Here is a 27,650-nt window from a genome sequence, read left to right as displayed (position 1 = left end):
ATAAAAATAATCATTCTTTTAGTATCTCCGAAGGTTGCAAATGAAATATAAATATAATTTATCATGCAGCAAGGATTTCGTTCGAATACAACTTGAATCATATGTATAAGTATAAGGTAAAAAAATGAACTTCGAAAGCTTGCATATTATATAAATTAATCATTTTTATTTTAAACTTTAATATAATAATAATACTCGTATGCTTTTGTTTTACTAATAAATTTAGCAACGTAATCTGATTATGTTTTATACACTTAATGATTTTTCTTAAAATTAAACTTGATTATTTCTTGAGTATTAGGAGTATACTTGTAATATATATTCTCTATTTTTATTATATTTTCTTAACAAAATACTTAACGATCTATAACTATATTTCTCATGTAGAGTAGTGTAACATTACATAAATCTCCAATTTCTTCATTAAGGATTTCATTTGTCATTCATACTTAGTATTGCAGACTTGCTTTGAACACCAATTACAATTTGCCGAAACAATAATTTAGACTTGCAGACACTGATTTTTTATATGTACAATAACATTCACCATTTTACAATTTACAAAGTTACCCAGTAATCACAGCAATTTTGCAAACTCTGTTACAAGCTATCATATGGAAGCGTAACTTGACAAAAAATAAGAGGGACACATAATATTATTTACTTTCACATTTAAAAAAATAAAAAGTATGTCAGGCGGCACACTTATGAGAATCACGGCTTTCATATAATCCTGGAAAACCATTATTTTGGCATCGTGCGCGTAAAGAGCGACATGTGTGAAGCTGTTCTTTACGAACTTGTTTTGCACTTTACGCATAGTGTGCACCTTTGGACACTGATTGAAATAATGCGTAAAGATGTATTTTTGCTCATTTATGGCAAATACTTTGTTACACACGCGTCAAGTTTAACTTTACGCCTTGGTAACGGATAGTATCTACTATACCGATAGGTAAACAACTGATAGGTAAATAAATAACTTTCGCGTGACTTCAAAGATCAAAAATACATATTCTTTTATGAATACATATGGAATAATACATCATAAATTACGTTTATTGTTTTATGTATGTACATTATATTACAGATAGTTTGAATATAATATGGTTTCGTCACCTTATAAAATGGTTATCTTGACCTAACAAAAATTTAATAAATGAATCAACAAGTATAAGAATAATAAATAAAAATTAATTTGTTATTGGTTTAGGTTGTAAAAAATGTGTATTCCACAAATATTTCAAATACTGCGATTGATATTATTATGCATCAAGCTTTGCTTGTGCATTTAAGTAAAATTCATTACACTCTTTACATTCAGGTACATCTAAGTATCGTTGTATAAACGTTTAGTCTTCAATAAGAATTGATACTTAACTCAAAATAAATTTACAATTCATTCAGAAAAAGTTAAAAAGTAATATTATAAGTAATATATAATATTTTTATTTCTGTAATAATGAAATTTTCGTAAGAGAGGTAAATTTTAAACTGTTATTTAGAAACCTCTGCTACTATAACGAGTTTTACTCTTGCAAGAAACAGGCTATGTTCCAGGAACTGATTTCTCATTCAGCACTCGATAGTTTTGTTCAACAAACCCTTAATATATTTAGCCTCTTTAATGAGTTTTGTTTATATTTTGTTTACATCCTGTACATTATGCAATACTACTCAAGAATATTATAGCTCTACTGTAGAACAAGGGCTTATTGAACAAAATCACGAGTTTCAGGATTTACTATTAAATACAAATACAAAAAGTCTGTACCTCAAAGCTTGTCAAGATTCATTGTCCGGAGTCCGAGTTCTCTACTAACTTGTTAGTTTCAAATTAAGCAACTTGACGTTATTCTGAAAGTCAAACTAAAGTTCACGACTCAATCATTAGTATAAAATAGTTAATATTACTCCGAAGAATCTTTTTATTTTCTATGGAATTATTTGCAAACGCACGATAATGATGTTATTAGAAATAGATCATAATACGTATACCAAAACCAATTATTTGATCTATTTGAAAATCAAATTATATCTTATGTGCAATTCGTCTTTGCTTAAAGTAGGTCAAGAGTATAATCAAAGTTCTTTCATAATAAATTTATACAAACTATAAGTACAATTTATGCACGAGGCCTGCTCAGTTTGAGAAAAAATTATTCATATTGTTACAAAACAGTTTTTTATCATACAAAATATTAGAGACTACCTTCTTCACCGCTATCCTTTCACTTCTAAATCGTAAATGAGCTAGTAAAAAAAGATTTTTTTCTACAAACTTGAAAAAAGTTGTAAATCTTTCTAAACGACTGCAAAAGTGCCAGTGAAGTCTCTCGCGATCAGAGCCGTCCTTCTTATCGATAAACAACAATTATATATGTATCATAAAATACGTTATTCGTTCAAGCATCGATCACAAGACAAATACACTTATAAACCAGACCTTGCAGCTCGGTGGAGCTCGTCTTAAGCCCTGGATATCCCATTCATCTCTGCCAGTCGGAAAAAACTTTCGAAACTGGGTAATACTTCGTCGGTGGTTGCGATAAGCTCTCCAACCTGTAGCGTCTTCTACGGCATGATGAAGTTGCTGGTTTTGTAGGGACTGTAGCTTGCGACAGATAGGTCTGGGCTCTCGGGTGGTAGAACTCCACTGGATCTGGCTGAGCGCGAGGCGCTGACAGAGCTGCCCGCGCCGAGGACTGCGCTGCCGTTGCCGGAATTGCTGCTGCCGGCCCGGGATCGCGGCGGTAGCGGCGAGGCCAGATTCGAGTGATGTCGGGAAGCTCTGCTACTGGATCGGCGCTGGTGCCCGTCCTCGCAGACCCTCGTGTGGCGGCGGTTCGAGAAGCGGAAGTAGCCGCGCAGACGCTCCTTCGCTGGTCTGGCAACATACGGTGTCGCGTTACTCAATTTGGAGTCAGAGATCGTTGTATATAAAGGGGTGAAGGGACGCTGTTTGGCAGGAGTTGAGCGTATTTGGCTTGTGTTAAATTCGCCTTTGAAAAGCTCTTGCTTTCAGCGAGCGTGAGATTGGTTTGAGTTTCGGAAGAGAATTCGATTGAATACACTAATTGACTACGCCTGTGTATAGCCCATTGAAAAAGTTAATTGAAAAATCGTTCGCGCTTTGCCCACGGTGTTCATTTACGAACAGAATCCAAAAGAATCCAAAATACAAAATACAAGGCTGAAGTATAAGCATTTTTAATTATAAACTAAAAGTCGATATTATTATCAGGGTACACGGATAAATCCCTCATGAGGCAGTTGAATATTTTGTGAAAATTACGTGGTAACTAAAATATTCTTGCTTAAAATAAACCTCTCTTTACTTCATTACTGTAATATAATTCAGTGTTGGCCTGCATCCTTTAAACTTGTTATGGCATATTTGTCGTGCAGAAGCACTCTAGACACATTTTCCTAAATAGAAGCAACGCTTATGAAGACTTATGGCAATGTTCACTCAAGTCTTTGATAGGATGACGTTATCGTAAGAGCAAAATTCGTTTAGAGTCTCCTTTGTACGTGCAAAAATTAAACTTTCAACTATGCGTCAAAATTACAAATTTTATGAAAAAAAAATGTAATCAAGCAGTTAACTTTTCCTTTCATTAATGTGAATATAAAGTTTAATGAGAAATATACGGAATATTGATTTTCACGCACTGCTGACGAGATTAAATCTTCACGAAGTGCAGAAATAAAGCAAGATTAATCAAACATTAACGAATAAGAGGTCACGTTTGCCAATTCAGTTAAAATTTGCTAAAAATACTCTCTAAGATGTATAATGAATCGCCTCTGATTTAATAGCTCGAAGCAAGCGTTTAGTTTTTTTCCCTGAAATATCAGCATCCTATATAGATCGCCTATACGCATGTATGAATCTTTGTGGATAGTTTATGCGGCAGTATTCATTGAATCGAATAGAAGGACATTCTGAATGAAACTATCACAGCAATCTCAGTGGCAGGTCGTAAATTTCGTTTTTTCTCAAGCCCCTTCCATTATCACCAGCGCTGTAAATAACGCATCATTCCCCCCCCCCCCCGTATTGATCGCCCGGTGGTCCACCCGCGAGATCCTTTGCAATTCAGAGCCTCTCACTGCACACACTTTTGCCCTCTCAACAAAGGAAGACGAAAAAACTTCTTTATGAGCTTCACCTTCGTCGCTTCCTACTCCCTCTTATTCTTTTATACTGTTCTCACAAAGTCTCGAGGACCCTCCCGACCGGAGAGACAAGTGGCATTATACGCAAAGCGGACCACTCCCCCCCCCCCGTTCCCTCTCTCACTCTCTCCCTCTCTCTCTCTCTCTCTCTCTCTCTCTCTCTCTCTCTCTCTCGTAATGGCCCCACTGGAAGCTTTTGCTACCCCGAAGAACAACCTGTGTGCAAGATCTTCCAAGGAATCCCTCGGATGGAAACTACACGAGTGATGTGTTGAACTACGAGAGTCGCAGCGGAATAGTCACAGCGATACGTATGTGGAATCACCTGCGTTTCCTTCCCTCTGCTGGATGCACAAACATCCGAAGCCACCATAATCCCGGTGAAAATTAGTTCTCAAACTGAAGTTAGTCAATGTAGCTGACCTATATATTGTGCAACCGGTGAATTTCGGTTCGCGTGTTGTAGCAGCGCTGAGGACCGAAAAGGGCCCCAGGAGTCGATGTATAGATGGAGTAAGTGACGAAGTGAAAGTGGAGAATATTACATGCGGAAATCGAGTTATTGATACAGTAAGTTTCATTTTGTTTAAAATGGAAATACTGCTTTTTTTCTAGTAACACTCTATTGTTTTAAAGTGATTTAATGGAAGTGACCTATGTGGATTTCACGAGCTTGAAAAGAAATACATTTTATTGTGCTTCCTGAGAGCAAATGTCTTATTCAATCTTAATGGCCCATAAAAAGAGGATGTGGTTCAAACAGTATAGTGGAAATAAATAACGCTGATAAATTTCAGAAAAGATGTCGTGTAAAACTTGCACCTAATCAAATAAATAAAACTTCAAAAGTGTGATCTGGTTTTATCCGATTTAATCTAATATAACAAAAAAAGTTAAAATTGAAACACAGTAGTTTTAGCGTTGTTCCGTAATTTTCTCAAGCTGTATATACCGTAATGAAGTTAAACTAGAAAGAGAAAGACGTTAAGCCGATAGGTAATGGAAAGTGAAAGGGAGGTAGAAGAAAACAGGGATGTACGGACATGGGGTGAGAGAAAGGACCGGCGGTATAATATTCCATCGATCGGATTCGGGCAGAGCAGACATTCGGATGTGAGTTGTCTCTTCGATTGGCGAATAAATAGCTTGATTGCCATCTGTTTCTGACCATATCGAAATCCCGATTCCCTAGTTTTATTCGCATTCGAGACTTTCTCCGGAATCTAGTGGACCTCGTTCGATCGCATACATTCCCTCATTATACGCGCGCCTCATCCTGTCGTATATGTAGGACATGGCTTTGAAATAATTCAGAAATTCATTCGCGCTCAAGGACGCCGAGGCGAAATTCAACTATAGCAATAGCCTCGGAAGGTATTGATGCTGCAATAGCGCGAGACGCCCTGGGGACCAACAATGGATTATATAACAAGGGATGCTAGGCATTTCCTATTGATAAATATGGTACACAGACGATAATAATTTTAAATTTCCTCTTTCTAACATACATAAGTTACATGTTACATGCAATAATTAACATTTATTTAGGCCCTAGAAAGTTGTGTTTTTCCGCTAGTAATCGAATGAAAGGGGTAAGAACAGAGTGCCACGATCAAGTATCGAGTTTTTTAAAGGTATTTATGTAAGTATCCTTTGATTCTTATACAAGTTACTCTGGATTTCGTTTTTGAATCAATAGGTTTGATTATTTCTACGACTTCCTGTTTGCACGACGAGAAATTGCCACTTCATCAATATTTGATTTTATATGTCATGTTTACAGATGCGAGAGTATCGTAATTAGGTCTGATGCGTTAAACGGCTGATCAAGAGGAAAGCATTGATCGCGATGTCATACGTCACTCACCGATGAGTCATGTATCTTCGTTAGCGCTAAATAATGTCCTGAGCAATAGGGGTAAAAAAGTCTCCGATTTTCTTCATGCTTCAACAAGTCTTATTATCGAAGACCCATTAATAATGTTCATTCTTTATCTGAAGTAGACCCCTGTGAAGCAGCTTTGGTAGGTCATGCTTTACATTGAAATATCGCATGCAAAAACTTTACAATACCATCGACTTTTGATGTAAGCATTTCGCGATTCAGAAACTCATTATCATGTATTATTCTTAGGCGGGTGTAATGATAATGCTCGATTCACAGTTAAATTTCGATTGCATACGCAGTATTATTATTACAAGAATATAATTATCAAGGTTGGTTCGACGGCATTACCATTCGCCTCAATTTCTGTAGAAGAGGCTGCAATCAAAATATCATCTATAATAATACTTTATAAGGACCTTGACAGCGCGCTCTACATTGCGGTAAAAGCTATCGGAGGGTGATCGAAGGCACGACCCGTAGTTGGAAACAAAAAATCACGGTGTCCGTGGATATATGGTAATGTATTTTCCTGAGAATCCCTACAGAATTTATCACGTCCCTCGAAGCGCAAAAAACATGAATTCGTTACAGATTCCGGGCGACCTTTATACAAATCTCGGACTGAAATAGCATTCTACAAATCAATATATACGTATATACGTCTACGGCCGACCAGACTCGACTCGTTCTACTGGGCGTCGATTATTTTACTCTTTGACAGCTGTGTGTACCCCCGTCGATTGAATTGAAGCTGGTTCACAGTTGTGAAAAATCAGCTTGTCACCTTTCATCCAATTCAACATGAATGGCGAACTGTAAGTTAATTAATGATCCAAATTATCAAATGATACGCGCTTTTGCGTTAGATCGCAGGGGTTCGTTTTCCATTCCGTCTGTGATTATATTCGCTCCGTTAATTATCGCTAGAAGATTATACCTTCAAGGACGTGTGTATGAATAATAGCTGCACCAATACATCGAGCTGTCATATACGAGCGTTTCAGCTGTGAACCGATCTGCCCTCTGATTCCTATGAATTTCCAAGCACTTCAATGCCAGAATGCAGCGATGGACAGTGAGCCTGTGTATCGGTGTTATTATATTTCACAGATCTTGTTGTAAGCTTCCAGTTCATCTCCGCAAGTACGTGCATAACGTAGGTATAGACACAACGAAAGAAAATTCCCGGAAAATCGCGTTCAAGCTCTAAAATAGCCGCGTACGCGGTGGGGTTGTGCAGACGAGCACGACAATAGCGCGGGTACACCCATGACGCTTTATCTGGCTGAGAGGGAGGGAGAGAGAGAGAGAGAGAGAGAGAGAGAGAGAGAGAGAGAGAGAGAGAGAGAGAGAGGGACAGAGCGAGCTCGACTTGTCGTCAGAGCTTGCGTGAAATTCCGTTTGTCCGTGTATTGTGTAACCGGCGACATCTATAATTAAGTGCGCGCGTCTATCCTATGAGCTGTTCCAACATAAATAACCGAGGTACACATAGAGGGAGATGATACGACCTTGTTCATAAACGTTACACGCGCGTGCGAAATTCTTCCTTTCTCGATAATGGAGATCAAGCTGGAAATGACTATGCATAATACTCGGAGATATTATAAAGGAGCTATAATTACTTGAGCAAACGGATTGTTATGTGTGCGGCTTTTGTGTATCACACTGAGCGAGTATTATCGGAATCTGCATAGATTAAAAGCGGACAATGTGCCTCATGAATAGAGTTTTATTTATATCATCCGCAAATACATTATACTTGCTCTTATATTAGTTTCTTTTTTGCTTCAGGCGTTTGATAACCTTTCCATATAAACGTAGAAGCAGATACACAACTACATTTAAAACTTTTTCGCGGTAGCGCACACATCAAAGACACAAAAAAGATAATGTTGCGGTGATACGTACATATATCATCTCCCAAGATACACTTCAGTTTCGCGTCTCTATCGATTCGATACTTACTACTTGACAAGGAAAACATTTTCATTCAAATATCCTCTATTCCTCCATATGCACGACCTGCTCCTGACACGCGTATTCCGAATCTGATTGCGAACTCAATATTATGCAACGCTTTTCCGACAGAATCGCGAACTCCATTCCTTCTATAACCATCTTTTTAAATTATTTCCCGCGGTACGTCGATTCAGATCTCGATTATACCTTACAAGCAACGCGCGCTTGATTCCTGCGCTGCGCGAAAAAAAGAATAAACCGCAACGCCGCCGCGAGTTTGGTTTGTATATTAGAGGAACGCACAGAGTCATTGCATTTCCACGTAGCCGATGCGTGCGGGCATCATTGTATCGTCGCACAACAAATCGGTTTCATCGAATTCGAAGAAAAATATTACGGCCCGCGGGCGTGCGTGAATACGAACTTCGCTGAATTACCGGTGCGCGAGCGGTCGTAATTGAATCGATATTGCGCGCGGAGCAACCGACTCTTCAAGGAGACGAGACGCGATAGCTATCGGCTGTTGGCTGCACACGAGCTTCTCGCTTTTCGCATCAATATTGGCAGAGAGATTTTACCCTCGCGTTACTCAATGAATCGTGATGCGGACGAGTTTATGGGATTGCCAACTCGTTGCCGTTATATGTATGTAAATATAGGTGTATACGTCGCCCCCCGAGCGCTTCGACTGAGCATATCTATGTTTATAGCTTCTGCATGCTTGTCTTCGATGAAATAATGCTCGGGTGCGTGGTGATATCGCACGCGTGTGTATATAACTTAATTTTAATGACTGAGAAATTAACGATTCGTCCACAAGCGTAGCTGATGTATACTGTGTACAGGTGACGTGGCACCGAATGAATATTTAAAAAATCGGCGCTTCGTTGATTGGACGGCAAATATTGTTTGATGCAATTAGCGCAAATGAAACATGAGGAAGTTCGTGCGAAAAAAGCAAGTGAATATAGAGTGATTGTACCGTTATATTGAAAATAAAAAAAAATAAATTATGAAACTTCTCCTATGAAATTCTTATGTAAACGATTGACTAGTATATAAGCAGTAGATTTTCGTAACGTCGAAAATTGAAGATTTCCGCCACTTTTTTGTGTAATCCAACATAGTAATTCTTATTACAAGAAAGAACACGATGTAACTGCACAAGAGGAGAAAAATATCAAATTTTAATAAACACGCCCAAGCTACGCATATCGAATAAATAACGTGTTTAATTTTCAATGCATACTCTCAACAGGGACTCTCTACTTTTTCCCTCTATACACGTTTAAAATGAAAAAAAAATCAGTTACCCACCACGTACAATGTAGTACGAAGAATATTTTAATACAAAATTAACAACGCGTGCACATCAAATTAGCACAACCATAAATGATTTACGCTCATCGCGAATTGTAAAAACCCGGTAGAATAATTCTGAATTTACGAAATCGTAACATTTTCCAGATGGAAAATTATCTTAATTAATGTCGCGCGGCGGTATTTAACTGCTTTCAAGTGGCCCAAGGTCGCTTTCGACTCAACGGTCCTGCAGCGCTGCGATAAAAGTGAGGAGAAAAAAAGACGAATCCTTAACGAGTAAGTACGAAAAAGAATTCCGCTTCCACTTTAGCAATCCTCGACAACTACTGCCGACAGGAAGAAAAATGATCGTTCGTCCGGAGAGCGCGCGAGGCGAGGGATGCAAGCATTGGGAAGAAGATCCGTCGAAAATGAAACGAATGACCTGACGAACTCGAGCGAATGGGCGAATGAAACAAGATGCAGTAGGGGTCGCTATACTTAGTAAAAGCCTTTTAATCGCCTTGGCTATTAATAACGTAGCTTACGTGTAGCCATTGCGGATTAATTCATTATTTCTCGTCTTAAATTTTCGACCTTCGTGCTTTGATTCCCTTCGCCACGCGCGGGATTTTTCTCTCCTCTATTATTTGTACTGTGCCGCTCGTACAGCGGATGGTATCAATTTTACTCAAACGGAATATTAACCTTTTACAGAAATGGACGAAACGAGTTGTCAGATAAAAACACTTTGGGGTGAATATTTCATATTCTCGCCGAGACACGTGCGAATGTACGGTATCACTCGGATGAGAGAAATTTTCCACCGGATTCAAAGCCAAACTTTTCCGCGCGATCGACCCTTTCGAGCCTTTTTTTCCCAATCCATTGTCTACTCGGCTCCTCTTCCCCCACGCCCCACTCGGCGGCATCAAGCTCTCGTTTTCTCTCTCTCTCTCCCTTCACATCGGCGCACACTTTTCTTTGCATAATTCATCAAACGCGCGTGGCGCAGCACAGCCCGAGTGGAACGCATCAAACAAAAATAAGTTACGCCGCGAAAGTGATTGAGCGAGAGAGAGAGAGAGAGAGAGAGAGAGAGAGAGAGAGAGAGAGAGAGAGAGAGAGAGAGAGGATGAGCAAGAGGCGCGTGGCATTAGAGAACGGGTCGACATTTTAATACCCACGTGTATACGAACTCGAACTCATTCTCCCTATACAATCCTCCCGGTAGTGTGCGGCTTTTCGCGAACGCGACGTCTCGGGAATACTCGATTCCACGAGCGCGAAAGAGAGATCATAACGAACACGGGGACGAAATATGCGGTCCGCGGCGAAATGAAGAATTAGGAAATTTTAATCGCGTCAATATTCACGCGCGCTTGTGGCATATATAATATATTATAACACTCTAACGTACGCCGCATATCCCTCTGGCGGTTATGGCGCTCAATGAGAAATTTTTCAGGCCATTTGAATTGCAAATACGGCATTAACGTTGCGCCCGCTAAATTTAGAGCGCGTGAATCGCCGCCGATGTTTATCGCGCGACAACGCGCGTGTGCATTAATTGGAAAACACGCGCTCGTGTCTGCCCCAACAATTAGCATTAAATTGCTGATGGCCGATGAGAGATAAGCGTAAAATTGAAACTCTCTTTTTCTCTCGATCAAGTGACAATTTTATGCTTCGAGCGTCTATGCTACATCGTATGCGATTCTCATGGGTGTGCTGGAATGAAACGACTATGTAATTAATGTTTGAGTATTTTAATTAATTGCACACGTGCCCGGACGTATCACGTGCTCAGAACGAGAAGAAAAATTTTACGCATCAGGAAACGTACATTATGCGCGAAAATTATTTATAGACTCGTCATTATTTCTCCGAAACGCTATTCCGTCGTTTGCTGTTTATCATTGTAAAGTTCGCTTCGTGTACGAATAAGTACTGTGCAGCTTCACTCGCACAGCAAAAACAGCCTGCACAGCGGCGTAAGGATTTCCCGGCTTGAATAAGCGCCGCTGGAGCTTTACTTCGACTCTCGTAAGACAACTCGCGGAGAATCTGTCACAGCCAGAACAAACGGTATAGGACGAGAAGCTTCGAGGGGGTAATTAATTAAACTCCCGGACTATTTCGTTATCGATCGGCAACAATACATTTACAGACAAATCCCTCTCGCTTCAGAAAAGAAAAACGCTCGCACACTAATCGCAAGTATTTCGGCCGCGCCAGACGTTTTTCTCCTTTCGAATCCGAGACCGTGTTTCTGCGTAATCAAGCGACGAGAGAGCTGTGTATAAGCCACACCTTCTCTCGGCCTGGGCGAACGCGGGGGCGCTCGCGCCAGTTCTCGACCCATTTTTGTGCGAGCTTCCTGTAGCCTACGCTACAGCGCGCATTTCTCGGTATATCCCAGTCTCTCCCACGTTTTTTTCCTTTGTTTCCCCTCATTCTCCAGCTATACTCGTGCCGTTCTCCGCTGACTTTGTCCCGCAGCGTTCTTCGTGCGCTCGAGACTCGAATACTTTGATATAGAGAGACTCGAGCCAAAAGATTGATATTCAGCACGAGACACTCGTCATACTCCCTCTGACATTGCATTCGGCGCGTCTAATGCCGCCCTTATTCCCGCGATATCTCCGCAGTTGTTCTCCTTCGTATCGCGCGCTCACAATCTAAAAAGCCATCCATCTGTCCCTCTTGCACATCTCGCGCGATAGACACACACACACACACACACACTTACGTTATACGCATGTATATAGTACAGCACTCACCTGCTCATCTGCCACGAGGCGTAGAGGCACGGGGTTATGAGGGCGGGCAGAAAGGCCACCCAGATGAACAGTACAAAGGTCATGTCGATGTGGGAGGAGTTGTCGTACGTCTCCTGGAACGCCGATCTCGCTAATCTAAAAGCAAATAGAGGAGAGCTTTGACTTTGTTTTCTTTGACTTCTCGTTCTCTACACGCTGTGTACAACACAAGTGATCGTTGCGCGCTTCCTTCATTCCTCGTTCGTGAACAATTGCTGGAGTGCAGAATCTAACGAAATACTGCGCAATTAGTCTCTATTGACTGCTGCTCGCGGCGAAGTTCGTCCTTTTGAAAGTGAAACAATCTCGTCGCGAATATTATATATGCTTGCGTTTCAATTCATCGAGCGTCGGAAGTTTTCTATCATATATTTCGCGATATTCACGACAGACAGCTTTTCGAAAATGGGGTAGTGCGCTCATACGTGCGCTTGCGTGTATTTATAACGCATCATTCTGTTTGTCGAAACTCGTCGCTTCGATTACATTCGTATTGTATGACGATATTATGTTATTTATCTTATTCCGTCTGTTTATTTTAACGCTACCGCTAAAGTTAAAGAGTGATTTCAGCTAATTTATATCACGGACAAAGTGTTCTCGGGTCGTTCGGTTCAGCTGCAAGGAGCTGAGAGAAGGAGAAAAGCGCTGTCGAGACACGCTGCCTTAGAGCGATTGATAATAAAAAGCTTAATCTCTTCTAGCGCAGTTAAAAGCCCCCGGAAACACGGGAGTATAGCCGAGGCACAAGAGAGACGTTCCTTTCGTGCCTGGGCTTCTATTGTTTTCGCACGGTATAGCAGGCGAGGTTTAACTGAATTCGAGTTTTATTACTCGAGACACGAGCGCACTGGACACAAAAAGGTGGTAAATTCCACCGGAAGGACGTTACGATGAAGCACACACTGCCAATTTCAGTGTGTTATTCAATTCCTGTTTATTAATTTCTTACATGAACCGACTTGGGACTTAATATTCATTTAAAACGCTATAAGCGAGCACAAGCGGCGAATTGAATGAATCTTTTAATTTTGAATCTCATTTCTCGGAAGCGCCGGCAGTGAATTAAAAGAATCTCGTGAAGATCAAAGTAAAAGTCTCGAGGGTGACCGCAGCGCGAGTCGGTGGGTAACTCAAAGGCTGGCCCTCTTATATAAAGTTTCCGGTTTTTTTCCCACGAGTCTCGCGCAATCTCGACTCCGCGTAACGTATATCCAAAGTAGGGGGCAGTCAATTTCCGAATAAAGTCACCATCTGCAGAAGCGTCACGTAGGTGATTTCGAGGGGATACATCGTCACCTATGTACGGAGCGACGAAGTGTGTAAAAAAAGTATATAGACGCTCGAGAGCGTCGGCTTTTCGCGGGGAAGTTTTATAAACCGCTGACTCGAGCACGCGAGAGAGTGTATATATATGCCCGCGTATGTGAGCGGAATTTCGTATCGCCTCTAAATCAGCTTCCCGCATCGGTATAAATAACGTCGTTTCTCGGATATCTCTCGAGCTCAACTGCGCTCTTTTTTTTCAGCCCCGCGGCGTTACGAACAACGTTTTTTTTCACAAACTTTACCTTTTTGCCGTTATTTTTCCGCGGCTGCTCTGGAGTTGCGGATTTTTATTCGCCGCTGGGAGGTACGACGTCGTCGCTGCCGGCGACGAGAGCAGAGAGAAAGAGAGACCGAGGGATCACGTTATTTATCACACTCCAGTGCTTAAACTGCAGATTTTTGCGGAGTTAAACTCTCAGCATCTTTCCGCAGACTTCGCGAAAATCATTATTTTCCATCTGCAGTGTGCAGGTTCGATCGATTCGTGCTGTTTCACCGTTATCCTATTGTTGCGCGATTGCTGTGTTCGAATTTTCGCTGGAATTTATTGGAGTACGCATGCGGCTATGTGGCTTATAGTTATTAAAGCCTGCTTGTAATTTGCGCTCTCGAGGTTTTCCATCGTAATTTTACGATCGCGATGAACATTATCGGAACGTCAGGCTGTAGGTCGGAAAATTTAATTTAATTTCTCGTCATTTGTAGAGCGCGGTTTTGCACAGATTACATTAGTCAGTCACATTTGGAATTCGATTTGTAGTTATGATTTTACTTTGATATGTATTTAATGTCTTCGTGATGGTAAACGATCCGGAAAGATCATTAGGCTAGAAAAAGCATAAACCGACTAAATTATATTTGAAAATTCGTGGGAAACTTATGAATAAATGAAGGCACTTCTCGTGAGGTATAAGACTATAACCATTATTTTTCCACGTAAAGGCTACGCTTCTTGTAAAAGCTTTCACGAACACGCTCGTATGTCGTTTATTTAATTTATCAGGCATAATTCCGCGTATAATCGTTCATCGTATATTCTATTTTTCATCGATGAAATAAGAATATATTTTTAAAATTCGGGGGTATTTTCGTTTAATTTTGCATTTGGTAAAATTGTATTATTTGGTATTGATAAAAAAGTATCACTGTTTTTTTGTTGGCTCGATCGTCACACGCTCTAAATTCTGTATTATTTTGAAATCCACAGTTTCAGCTTTTTGTACAGGGGTTTGCGGGAACAAATAGTTATATAAATACAAATTCATATGCAAACTGCTTATGAAAACGTTTTTAGGCGATTGCATCAGAGCGACAAGGTGAGGGCGACTTTAATCAACGCCGAACAAACATCCGATCATGAATGGCCGACATAACTGGCAGAATGAAGATACCGTCAGTTGCAGCACCTATATAAATACAGCATATACACATGTGGCTTGAATGGGATGTACATCCATCAAACTTCATTTGGGATGTGGACAGACATCGAGTTGTTATGAGAAACGTTCTACTTGCGGAGAATAGAATGTATACAGATGCAACGAGTGGAAACGACTATCTAGTTATTTCATTAAACTTGAAAGCAAGTGAAATCCACGATGATTTATGCGAACGTGCAGTTGTACTGCGGGAAAAGGTAAAATATTATTCACGCACCCTGATATAGGGAGACATCGTTTTTAAATTTATTTACGAGTTTTTCTCGCGTTAAATGTGCTGCTTTCGGATAGTAGCTCTTACTTTAAAAAATTATATTTTATCATAAGGTAAGAGTCATAATTAATAGTGCGCTTTCAATGTAGACCGTAGAAATGAGCTCGCCTTCGCATCAGTGGTAGAAGTTTCAATTAAAGCACCATTTTCCATAGAAACGTTAAATCAACATCCACGAGAATGTATATTATCGTTATCTCAATCGAAATGGCGATCCATGCATAGTCGACTACACTTGCGAGTAAATATACCGAAGATAGCGCAAAAATCACTAGAAATGTTTGCAAAGGATTCATTCGTGCTAGAAAACGAGCTGTTCTCATTGAACACCAATCTTTCATTTGTACAAACGTATGGCGTTTTTTATTAAATCAAAAAACCACATCTCAAGCGTAAGATTTTTTTGTTTCCTCCTAGAGGAAGCTTTGTAATAGTAAAATTTTGACTTTCTTCAAAACTTCTATATACCGTAATATTTCTGGAACTACTTTGTCAATATCAATAAAATTTGACATGCATATATATTTTTGGATTCTGAATTCGGCAAAAACAGTTATTTTTTAATTTCTTAACTATATTTTCTTATAGCCATTTTTTATTTTTAAAAAACACTATTTTGCGTTTTTTCCAATCATCCCATTGTTACAAACAATTCAGCTATAATGCATTTGAAAGAGAATAAAATTACCTACTTTTCCTCGTTTGGATTGACCGCATTGTTTGGCAGATAAAATGAAAAAGGCGATTTTTTTTAAACTTCATATCTCTGAAAATAAACGTCATAACCTAGCGAAAAAAATTATGTCAATGGGTCACGTGTCAAACTATACCCCAATAAAATTTCAAGTGATTTGACTACTTATATTTTCAGTAATAAATCGAAAACTGAAAAAAATGAGTTTTTTTTGTGCCTCGATTACGGACGCAAAAAGGCCTTATTGCACTTGAGATTTCGAGAAAAAGTAGATATTTTATGTGTTTTGGCTAAGTTTATTACACAGCTTTCAAACCCCTATGGTTCGTAAGATATCAAGGCTCAATTGTTTTTTGAAAATTTTTTGATTTCTTATATCTCTAAAACAATGTAGTCAAATGCTTCAAAATTTTATTTGGTGATTCACTATAAAAAAAGCTATCTGCTGTTAAAATTTTAAACGATTCCATTAAGCGGTTTTCAACTAAAGAGCTAAAATGTAAAAATCGTTTTCTTGAAAATTGCGCGAGCGACCTATCTAATGAATAACCTGCTGTTTTGATGGTTAGGTTGGCTAGGAACACATGTAAACATGCGTGAATTTCTGTGAAATAAAATTGACGATAGTGTTCGTATTCTATAATAAGAAAACAGAGGGGTCTGCAAACTTTTGGACAATGAACTATCCAAAACTTTTATTAAATTGTGTATCAAAAATCGCCTCATACATTAGCAAGCAGATATATAGATATATTAAAACAATATTTCATTTATTGGACTTATAAATTTAGTTGGAGGAAGCTACGTGCCAATGAATTGGCAGCGGTTTTTACTCTCGGGTAAGTAATGTGCGGCCTTCTAATGCTGAACTGCTTTCTATATGCTGTAAAATTTACTTTTAACTTATAAAACGTATGAGATCTGTTGGGAATTCGAATCTTTTTATTTTACATGGTCGGAAGAAAAATAAAGTTAGGAAAGCTTTTAAAAGTTTGCAACACGTAACCACATATTATAATGAATAAAGAAATAATATACTTTTTTAACTTCGTCATTGATTTTGAACGAAGTTTTAATGATAGGAGAGAGCGAAGTAATGACTACGCGGTGTTTACTATAATTACAGCTCTAAAATAGTCATGATTTCTTTTCCTTGCTTTTGTGCATTGCCAAAGTCATGAGTTCATAAATCTTCAACGACACCTTTTTCATAACATATCCCGCAATATGGAACTTTCCAATAAGCTTTAATAATAATGCTCATACCTCAAAACCATTAGAGGACACAAACATACTGCGTAAGCGGTCACCATAAAGATTAGATATTTTTGCGTCCGCTTTTCCTTTTGCACGTCCAGTTCGGCGTCATCAAGATCGTAGGATGCTGACAGATTTGAAAACGCAGCCGTTGCGCTTGTACCAACACTTTCACTTCCTCGTTTTCTGTGAATCGATAGTCTGCACAAAACAAACAAGAATTCAAAATTATTTTGAAGGGTCCAGAATAGTAAATTATGCATGAGAAAAAAGACAACTAATTTGCTTGCATAATGAACTACTTATATGACATGGTTTTTAATTTTTTTTTAAATTCTGCAGTAAGGGCGTGAGATAAAAGTTTGGAAGCGAAATCTGGGAACATGCATGAACTTATTTATTAATCAGAGTAGAAATTTCTGACAGTCGAGTTGAGTTCGAGTTAACCGAGTGAATTGCTGCCTTCGACATCAATTATCTCGATTACGTGAAATTCGCTTTTGCGAATTCAAAATTTTTGGCACCGCGAGTTGCCAAATAGTTGAATGCAAATCAACAATAAAGGCATTAAATATACATCTATGCGCGTTTTTCCACGAACTTATTGAATCTCACTGTTGTACTCTCACGTAACCTTACCACAACGATTCTCGTTACAAAAATATCCGAACAATCATAACTTGTACATCGTATCGGGTAACTCTCCATCTCAGCCGTCTGCAGCGATCTCGTCTCGATGTAAGAAAACCTAAGTGGCTGTGTCTATCGCTATGGAGAAGCCACTCGACGTATCGGTTGCCGTCTCCCTCTTTACTCGCGAATCCAGCGAAATGAGAAGAAACAAAAGGGGTCAGAATATGTCTATAGGACGCAAAAAGTGGTCAAGCCATTACGAGCGTAATCAAGTTTTCAATGGGAGAAGGCCGTTTCCAGGGATTCTATATACACACGGCGCGGCTCGTAGGAGAAGTCACAAAAAAAGCAACACGCGATGTATGCGGATATCAACTGCGCGTGAAAGACTTCGCGAAGATGTGCGCTGATACACACGCGCGCGCACAGATCCTTTCGATTTTCTCAGCCGCCCTCGCACGCAAGCTCTCAGGGTGTTTATGGCCCCCGGATAAAGCTCGTTGCTACGGGCAAACACGAATCTTCCTTTACACTCGAATATACGCAGGACAGCGAGCTCCCCGCTGTTATTCTTTTTATTTCGAGGCGCCCGGACGATATTGCCGGACACAGACGCGCGCGCGAGCGACGTTATTAGCGACGTGTTCATAATAGCAACTTTCCTCTCCCGCGCGCTGATAGGACGCTCCGAGTCGGCGCTATATGTAATACTTACGGCGAAAAGAATGCCCGTCCTCCGACGCCCGGTATATTGCTTACAAATGAACGAAGACTCGAGTTTCGCTCATTCCAACGCGTTATCATATACTTATATTTATACATCGCATAACTCTGCTGCAGGTTGACGCACATCACCCCGCGACCGATTTCAGTTGCGCGAGTCGTTACAGGTATATCGAGAGGGAGAGCGTTGCTATAGTTTCCGCATGACCGGAGCCATTCGTCGCCGAGTCGTATAAGCGAAGGGTTGACGGTGTAGGTATGAATATTTCGCTCCGACGCGCGAGCTAGCTCTCGTTGCACTGCATTCTTTGGTCGAGACCTCGAGGAGGTGTTACGCTTTTTCTCGCTTTTCAAGCCGTTTTCTCTCGTGGGAGAGAGAGAGAGAGAGAGAGAGAGAGAGAGAGAGAGAGAGAGAGAGAGAGAGAGAAGAGAGAGAGAGAACTTTATTGTGACTCGTAAAGAAAAGAAGGTAACGCGGACTTTTATTGAGTTATATCTGGCAAAGGCGCGCTTCTTGCATGCCTAGTTTTCGCGCTCGACGGATGCTGCTTTTCCGTCGGAGAAAAGGTGCGGATTTGGATTTCACGAGATGTAACGCTATATTTGGCTTATCGTTATAAGACAAAGTAGCTTGGGACTGGCCTTTTCCCCGCACCGCCTCGACGGTCCGACTCTGCAGCAGTTTCTGATAACGAAGAACTTTTTTCATAATATTTCAAGAACAAATTTGAAAATAAACGGATTCTTTAGAGTGAATTCTCGGTAAATTAATCAACGTTGTCTCCAAAAGAAACATTAGAAATTCACGGAAGTTTCTGCTTCGATGCAAAATTGCACGCCTGATGATTATTAAAATTGAACGAACGATTGATTTTCCGTTGTTCAGGGCTGTCGCTCGTGCACTAATTATACTTACGCAATTTCGTTGCTAGTGTTGCTTCCCTGCCTAGAGTAGGAGGCGGAATCCTTGGCCCGTGACTCGAAGACTGCCACTGCCAATGGACCCTCCTGCCTCTGCAGTTCTTGGCCGGATTTAACGTAGAGGTATGCTGTTATCGTCAGGGGCGCTATGTATCTGCACAGGCCACAGAAGGATATGCAGATTAACAATTCTGCTTGCACTGTGAGCAAGGACGAGATTAACCTCCTTTACCCTTGCACCTACCCTGGTAGAAATGTTCAGCAGTTTATTAGCAGTCACTGCCCAGTTCAAATTGAACTGGCCAGTGCGTTCAGCAGTGACTCACCAATCGCTGTGCCTATTTCGTCAGATTTTTTACACAGTCACTGGTCAAGGACTGGGGAATCAGACTTGAAAATAGAACTAATGACAATTGTGCGTTTCTTACTATTTTTAGCTTTGGAAATTAATAAAAATGACTTAGAATCAAAAGAAATAATCAAAAATATGTTTTTTGACAATGTTTCGATATAAACTTTTAGTATAAAAGGTATGTGTTAAAAGGGTCAACCTAACCCTACAGATGCATACACTCATTATCATGCTAAATCCATGATATTAAAGTTGGATGTCTATTCTTTTGTGTGAAGACTTGTTAAATTATTTAAAAACTGGCTGCCATGTCAGTTTTTACTTGACTGTCTTGGTTCGGCTTTTCACCTTGAACCTTATGGCTTCGGCATCAAAAAATACAGGTGGACATGAAAGACGAATTCATATCAGCTAGAATGAATTCAACTAAATATATTGTTTCAACATGCCAATACAAATTAAGATGCAAATTTTTAGTCCTCTAGGTATGATAATTTACAAATAAGAGCAAAACTCGTTTCACAGTTTTATTTTTGCTCTTATTTGAAAACTATCATACCTAGAGCATTGAAATTTTGCATCTTAATTTGTATTGGCATGTTGAAACAATATATTTAGTTGAATTCATTCTAGCTGATATGAATTCGTCTTTCATGTATAGACCCACCTGTATATTTTGCCGCCAAAGCCATAGGGTTCAAGATCAAAAGCCGAACCAAGATGGTTAAGTAAAAACTGACACGTCAGTTAGTTTTTAAATAATTTAACAAGTCTTCATACAAAAGAACAGACATCCAACTTTAATATCATGGATTTAGCATGATAATGACAGATTTGGACATTCACAGTAACTTTTTGCCTCTTTAATACGTACATTTGAAAAATTATCACAATTATTTGGGTACATGGTAGATTTAAGTAGATTTTTAATTAAAAATAATTATCGTTATTAAATATGTTTTGATTGTTCTTATTATACCTGTTTATTCGTATAATAGATTTGTATAAATTATATTTGGCAGTTCTTAGCCAGTGACATATACTTCGTAGTGGCCAGTAGCACTGGCCAGTCACTAGTCTGCTAACCAGTTTTGCTGCTTAATTTTCTACCAGGGTATACCTATATATACTTTTACGAAGCACGCGCTCATCCGTGAATTATTTTAAGGGCCGAAATTGATGAACAAGCAGTAAATGCCTCAGGCAGCGAGCACTTGCTTCTTGTTCTTCCGCGTAATGTATGTATTACATATTTCTCGGAACAAGAAGAGCTGTGCCGTCGGAGTATTAAAAGCAAAGCCCTCGGTTATAAGCAATGATTTCAGTATTATTATGGGATGTTTAAACTTTTACTTTGAATAGTTGTAAAATGCAATACTTCACGGATTGTTATTTTTACTGTCATGATTTTTTAATATGTGGTTATAGTACAGCTATCATTTTTACCCAGACGACATAAAGCCTACGATATTATAAAATTAAATTTTATATTTTAACCATCAGTTTTTATTCTTTGATAATTACAGATCAAGTCATGGTCAGCTTATTTGATTGTTTGAATTACTCTTGAATATATGAAGATAAAATAATCGCCGTATTTGAAAAGCTTAAATTTTCGTCGTTTTCTCACTTCGAACAGATAAGCCGATTTACGAATATATATATATCGCTTATACTCTTATGTCGACTATTTTCCTCTCCCTGTTTCGAGAATTTAAGATATTCGTGTTATAAAGTGTACGTCTCGCAGTAAAATATTCATGCTACATCTCTCGCGAAAAGCCGATGCAAAATCGCCTCCACTCTTAGCTAGAGGTACAGTCGGTTATACATATACACAAGAGATTGCAAGCGTAGAAGACGCTTATGGAAATATCCAGGGAGCGAAGATAGTCGCGGAGAAATACGCAATCATGATGTACAGTAATTGGTTCGTACATATGACGCAGGAAAGGAAAAAGACACTTTCACCAAAAAGGTTACCATCCTTATCATAAAGCCGCGTATAATCAGCAGTATTTTATGAAAATTTCAAGAATCATTTTCAGCGCAATATACGTAAGAAAATATAGGTATATGGAAATGTTCCAGAATAAATCGATTTGTCTATAAGTCTATAAAAAGTACAAAAACTTACGTTCCAATAAAGAGGCTCCGTATATATTCTTGTATGTCATCTGCCAAATTGCTCATGCACATTTGAAGTCCCCGATGAATACGCTTGCCTTGTTTTGTATCGCCGAAGCTCTGAAAGAAGTATTTATAATGTATTATTTCAGTCTTTTATTGGTCAAGTAAATCATTTTTCTATATCCATTATAAATTATGGCGATCTCAAAAGAAAGAAAATTATGGCCGTAAAGTTTTCATGTTTCAATATCGGTATTGTTCTTCTCATCAGAATTGCAAAGAAGATACTCAATCTTTGCGTCATGGATATAGCTTGAACACTGAGAAGCGATCAATTGATAACAAACGATCCCATCAAGGCCTTAATTACAAACAATTTCACAATCATTTTAAAAGTTAAAATAAATTCTTAACACTTGTATGATTTCCAGCGCATTCGAAGTGTACAAGTTTGCGAATAATACATTTCATCTAATGCTCCTTTTAGGTCAGAGTTTTTATACTTTTTGTACGATTGTTGGGTGAGATTTAAATCACATGTAGTGTGTATAATGGAAGCTATATGGGCAAACAAAAGGCAATCTCCATATTTTCATTTAATAAAACTGAATAAAGCATAAACCTGATAAGTTGGATTACAGCCCCGAGTATCGTCGCGGGAATCATTAGCTACTGCAGAATATTACTTAGCGTTCCTGCTGTGCTTCCCTCCATAATTTATAAAGTTGAAAGTTAATTTCGAATAAAGAAGTTTCTAATTTTAATTATTGCCGGACTGTCACACTACTACCAGCAATGCTAATTTTAACAATAATGATGATGACAAATTTTTGAGGTGGAATAACATTTGCGCCATTTACTTACTCAGCCGTAAAATGCAAATGCGTCTATTGTATGTTTAAGCGAATACTTTTGAGTATTCAGAAAATGATCAATTCATATCCTTAATGTAAAATTTATGACAACGCTGAAAATTTTGTAGAATAAATGCAGAAACCTATTGACCCGGCCCATCACAAACAAGAACTATTAAAGAGAGAACAAAACACATGTGTTAATTACCGGCAGGTCTAAGTAAGTAGTATAAATCGGATGTGGTAAGGCAATGCAGACAGCGAAGAACCACGTACCCAACGCACAGACAAACGCTGGAATTCGAGGCTTCCTTGGATCATTTAACAGCCTATATCTGTCGCCAGCTATCAGTAGATATGTCATCATCGATACGTGTATTGGAATATCCTGCACAAAAGAGAAGAAATAAATTCGGTTAGTTGAGACAATTTTTTAATACAAATATTGGTTTTATCTTAACGACAGCTGTTATAGTTTTATAGATTATATGAACATAGTATGTATTACATTGTGAACTCTAACAGTATTTTCTACGTACATGCATTAATGAGCTCAATCCTTTAACAAGGAATCGATACACTGTAACAGGTGCATAGGTTGCGTCTTTCTCTAAAAAAACAGATTCAGTTTCAAATTCTTTTTTAAACTTTAGTTTGGTTGTTGAGCAAGCTTTAGCTTATTTGACTTTTGAAATTGTGTTTCCCTTATAACAGAAGCTGAATCAATACGAAATTGCTTGAAATAACTTTTAATCTAATCCTCTTCGCCGTTCCCTTAGTAATTCTCGTGTGATCGTATATGAAATTGGCATGTATTTATTTTATCAATAACAATGAACTTTAAGTAAATTAAAATGAAAACTTTTAGCATTATTATTAAGACACAAACTTTTGTTCTTTTTCAAACTTTTCATAATTTGAAAGCACTCTGACGGTGCAGCTGGTACTATAGTTTCATCAATAACCTACGATAAATAAGACGAGATGTGCGCCATACATTTTCTACTTTTATTCTAGAAAAACTCTACCTTATAATAACTACCCGATGAAAATAATAATAATTGACAATCATATAAAAACGTAGAAATTAAACTTTATTTTTATGTAATGTTTGCGTTCAACTGGCTTTCTTGTTGCTCATTTACATGATTACTTCGCGTGCGTGTATGCACACCGATGCACATGCTCGAGTTTTCTAGACAATAGTGAGATACAGACAAAGCCACCGCGTTCACGAGGTATAATTGGCACAATTCTGTACCTGTGCTATCAGGCGCAAATTTTCACGCTCTCCGGATTCATATACCTATATACACGGGGCATTTGTGAGTAAAAGAGAATGGAACAAGCTTGGCAAGAGAGGCGAGAACGCGTAGGCTTTTTCCTTTTTGAAAATACACCTGTAATGCTTTGTAAACATTTTTCAATTTCGTTCATGAACATCAACAAAGGAATTAACTTCATTCAAACGTTGTTGTTTCAATGCTGGCTGAAATAATTAGCTCGTATCTTACCTAAATTGTTTTGAACGACATGTTGTTATATTTCGTTTAACCTCAACATTTCTTGGGACAGAAAACGATTTATTTTTTATGCTTGACCATCGTTCATGAATTGTGAGCATCAAATATTACAGAAGTCTACAAAATATGAACGCGAGAACGCAGTTACGCCGCAAACTTGGGCGGAGTTCCAAACTCTTTCTCCGGGTCTACTATGCCCATTTACCAAACAATGCTGGTATAAAGTTTCAGCACATGCCCTTGGCTTCGTTTCTAGAAAAGCCAATTTGTAAAACCATAAATTCTTTAGAAATATGCCTGTCGCATCTGATATTGTAATTTTCATATTTTATGCTCTGACGCATTTTCGCATTATGCTTCCCGTCAGAGAAAACGTTCGACGTGATTTTTAAATATATTCAAATTTTTTTCCGAATAAAACATTCAGAAATATTTCAGATTTGAGGTCATTTGAACTGACGAAGAGCGCTTAATTACCGTTTGCATCGAGTGTTGGTTCATTGAAAAATCAAATGGCATCCTATTTCTTGCTGATTGCCTGTACCATCAGGCGCAAGGGTCTTGAGAGACGCTCGATAAACTAATGGGCTGCCTCTCTCTCGCTCCCTCTCTCTACCTCTCCATGGTCGATCTGACTATCTATGCATTCTACTCGGCAAAGTCTTCTCTAATTAAGTAAGTGAAACATTGGAAAATCAGGAAATATCTCGAATTTCCCTTATCCATAGTTCATTTTGTTATTCATCATTTTTCGCGCTCTTCCGGGAACGAATTTGAAAAAAGAACCATTCAATTAAATCGTAATTTTTATGGCAATCAAAAGCAACCACACAAGTGTGGGCGTTACAGTGTATTTTAATTTTCAGTATGATTAACTGATATTCACGAGGAACAACTTTCATGCTCCAAATACCAGAGTAAAATGATCGCGTTTCACGCACTTTTTATGAAGCTACAGCGGGATCAATTAACAGGCCTTTACGCTTGAATCGACGGATTTTTAATATAAAGGGGAATAAAAAACGACCAACATCGTTTGAAACGTAAAATTAACCCGCATCATCGCACGACCCATTTCGAATAATCCTTTCAGTTATCGGAGGCAAATCGCCGCATCATTACCACTGCGTCATTATCCTGACGAGCCTTCACTTCCACTCACGCGTCAAGCACTCCCGTACTGTCCCCCTGTCGATCAGTACTAACCTGTAGAATCGGCAGGCAGTAGCAGAAGAACTGTCCGAAGATCCAATTGCGCATAAGCAGCACAGCCAACGTAAACGGCAGCACGAAGAGGACGTGTATGACGTTGGCGATGACGACGTTGATGAGAAAGGCGCAGGTGGGGTCCTTGTGCATGTCGTACTTGATTATGTGAAAAACCATGGCGAAATTCGCCACGGTGCTCGAGACGATCAGCAGCGAGTAGATGAAGACGAAAAGCAGGTACGAGTCGGCGAAGTACTTTTTCAGCTGGGGCTGCGAGAAGTCCTCCGTCTCGTTCTCGTAGCCGTTCAGGATGCGCATGACGTCGCGCAGCTGCTGGTGCGGTATCTCCGTTGACTCGTGCGAACTCAGCTGCATTTTTGCGTGAGGTGTGAACAGAAGGAGACAGAGGAGATAGAGAAGAGAGGGAGAGAAGGAAAAAAGTGAAGATGAAAGGGATAATCCTTCTAATGGAGAGCCATGTCTGCGGTGCGTCAGTCCGGCCGAGGACTGAGGGAAAAAACGAGCAGACACTCGTTTACCGTCCGGCAACCGGTAGCGACAGAGATTGAGAAGGCGTGGGACCTTGTGCAAATAGTCGTTAGCTCGACGTGTCTACATCGAGCACCTGACCATGAAGAAGAAGAAGAAGAAGAAGAAGAAGAAGAAGAAGAAGAAGAAGAAGAAGAAGAAGAAGAAGAAGAAAAGGCTATCGATTATGTGATTTTCTGCAATCTAGTCGTCTTCGTAGTCCTCGTTGTGACTGCCACCGCCAGCGTCGTCGTCGTCTCCGTCCTCTGATTATACCGTAGCGGCGCTCGGCTCGTCATCCGGGCTCACGTCTGACCGAATCTCGGGCTCCTCCACTTGTTAGCCACTGGCGCCGTGTTATTCAGTCGCGCGCCACCCGGGAATTACGCTGTCCTCGGCGACTATATGCACGACGTGGGGTGCTTTTACTCTGCCGAGCTAATGTCCCCTATTCTTTTTCCACAGCCTGATTATTCGCCTGACGAGATTGACGAGCTTTCGGTGGGGCCACAGCTTGCTTGCTGTATCGAACTCGTTTTATTTCCGTCGCGGCGGCTTTCTCTCCTCTTTATTTCCGCTAATGTTGCGAGCATCCGGCGCGGCAATTCACGGGTGTTTGTCTGGAAGAAAAGACGTGCGTGTATATTTACTTGGAAAATTGTCCCACTCGCTCGACGCTGCGACAAGAAGATTCAATTTTATCCCACTTGTTTATAGCGTCATTTCGAATGATGAGGCCACTTTTGGCGTTATTTCCGTGCTCAAATTGTGTATCGCCTTGTTACGAATGATACTTTGCGTGGATGTACATAGTTTGCCGATGCAATTTGTCAAAGTTACCCCGCCGGGTGCGGCTCTAATTAAATAATTTTACGAACTTTGCCGCGTAAAAGTTACGCGAAGTTTGTACGTGACGGGTTTTCAAATTGGTGGATTATATTCGATATTCAGGATAGTGAGTCTACGAGCAACGTTTACATTGTTAATACTGCACCGCGCGAGCCTTTTTGCGCACTTCTAGCCGCTTATTGGAAGTCGATGATCATATTGAATTTACCGCACGCAACGTTGATGCCAAAGTTAATATAGGATTGACAAATATCGAGCTCGGCGTCACCGTTAATCAACTGGCTTTGTTGATCGAAAAGTCATCCCGGAATCACTGGACAAACAAACGCGTCCAAAATTATTCGAGCCTGTCGCGTAATAAAAAACAGCGAAATTGTTCGTTTCGTCGACACGGAACAACGACAAAGATTATTTTTTCTCGTGATTGCGATCAATGGAATCTTTCAGCTTTTTCGATTATACGCTACCTGCAGCCAAAGCGCTATTTACCTCGTTTTTCTCGTTAATGTCCCCCCGGTCATTCTACAGGTACACGATAACAATCAACCTCGGCCTGTTGATGAAAGAAATGTCGCACATGAGAGAACAATCAACTGGACAACTTTGGCTATCCGGCACCTGCAGCATTTTCAAAACGCTCCCGCTTCGAACACTACGAACAACGATTGCGGTACTGCTATAGCATTACACGAGTGCGGAAACATTCGAAACTCGAGCTTCGCGCCTGGCGAGCTTCTACCGAAGAGGACAGCCGCTCGGTAACTGATCGCACGCTCCGC

The 27,650-nt window shown here is 39.7% G+C and overlaps 1 protein-coding gene across 3 annotated transcripts; it reads right to left on the bottom strand.

Annotated features, from left to right (window-relative positions):
• Positions 1 to 1,219: 1,219 nt before the first annotated feature.
• On the bottom strand, positions 1,220 to 27,650 carry LOC100679867 (prolactin-releasing peptide receptor). 3 transcript variants are annotated; one of them, XM_016982084.2, is made up of 8 exons: positions 27,361 to 27,650; positions 25,492 to 26,642; positions 22,971 to 23,150; positions 21,916 to 22,025; positions 19,422 to 19,580; positions 17,159 to 17,350; positions 12,118 to 12,252; positions 1,220 to 2,887 (listed from the first exon to the last, which is right to left on the bottom strand). In XM_016982084.2, the coding sequence occupies exons 2-8, from the start codon at positions 25,867 to 25,869 to the stop codon at positions 2,575 to 2,577; spliced, it is 1,467 nt and encodes a 488-aa protein (XP_016837573.1). In that variant the 5' UTR covers positions 25,870 to 26,642; positions 27,361 to 27,650; the 3' UTR covers positions 1,220 to 2,574. The 3 variants fall into 3 exon arrangements, with proteins under 3 accessions (XP_016837573.1, XP_031779267.1, XP_016837574.1); XM_031923407.1 differs by lacking the exon at positions 27,361 to 27,650 and having other exon boundaries at positions 23,039 to 23,150; positions 25,492 to 25,625; XM_016982085.2 differs by lacking the exon at positions 1,220 to 2,887 and having other exon boundaries at positions 12,114 to 12,252.

Source organism: Nasonia vitripennis, chromosome 2, assembly GCF_009193385.2.
Source record: "Nasonia vitripennis strain AsymCx chromosome 2, Nvit_psr_1.1, whole genome shotgun sequence".
Classification (NCBI taxonomy): domain Eukaryota; kingdom Metazoa; phylum Arthropoda; class Insecta; order Hymenoptera; family Pteromalidae; genus Nasonia; species Nasonia vitripennis.
The sequence above is the reverse complement of the archived record's forward strand: the minus strand, read 5'-3'. Positions and strand labels throughout refer to the sequence as shown.

Excerpts from the sequence above, each read along its gene's own strand:
- LOC100679867 (XM_016982084.2), bottom strand. The coding sequence starts at position 25,869 with ATGCAGCTGAGTTCGCACGAGTCAACGGAGATACCGCACCAGCAGCTG. Across the intron at positions 19,581-21,915 it reads CGGAGCCTCTTTATTGGAAC|ATACATAGCGCCCCTGACGA; the intron begins GTAAGTTTTTGT and ends TGGCCTGTGCAG. Across the intron at positions 17,351-19,421 it reads AACACTAGCAACGAAATTGC|ACTATCGATTCACAGAAAAC; the intron begins GTAAGTATAATT and ends TGTTTTGTGCAG.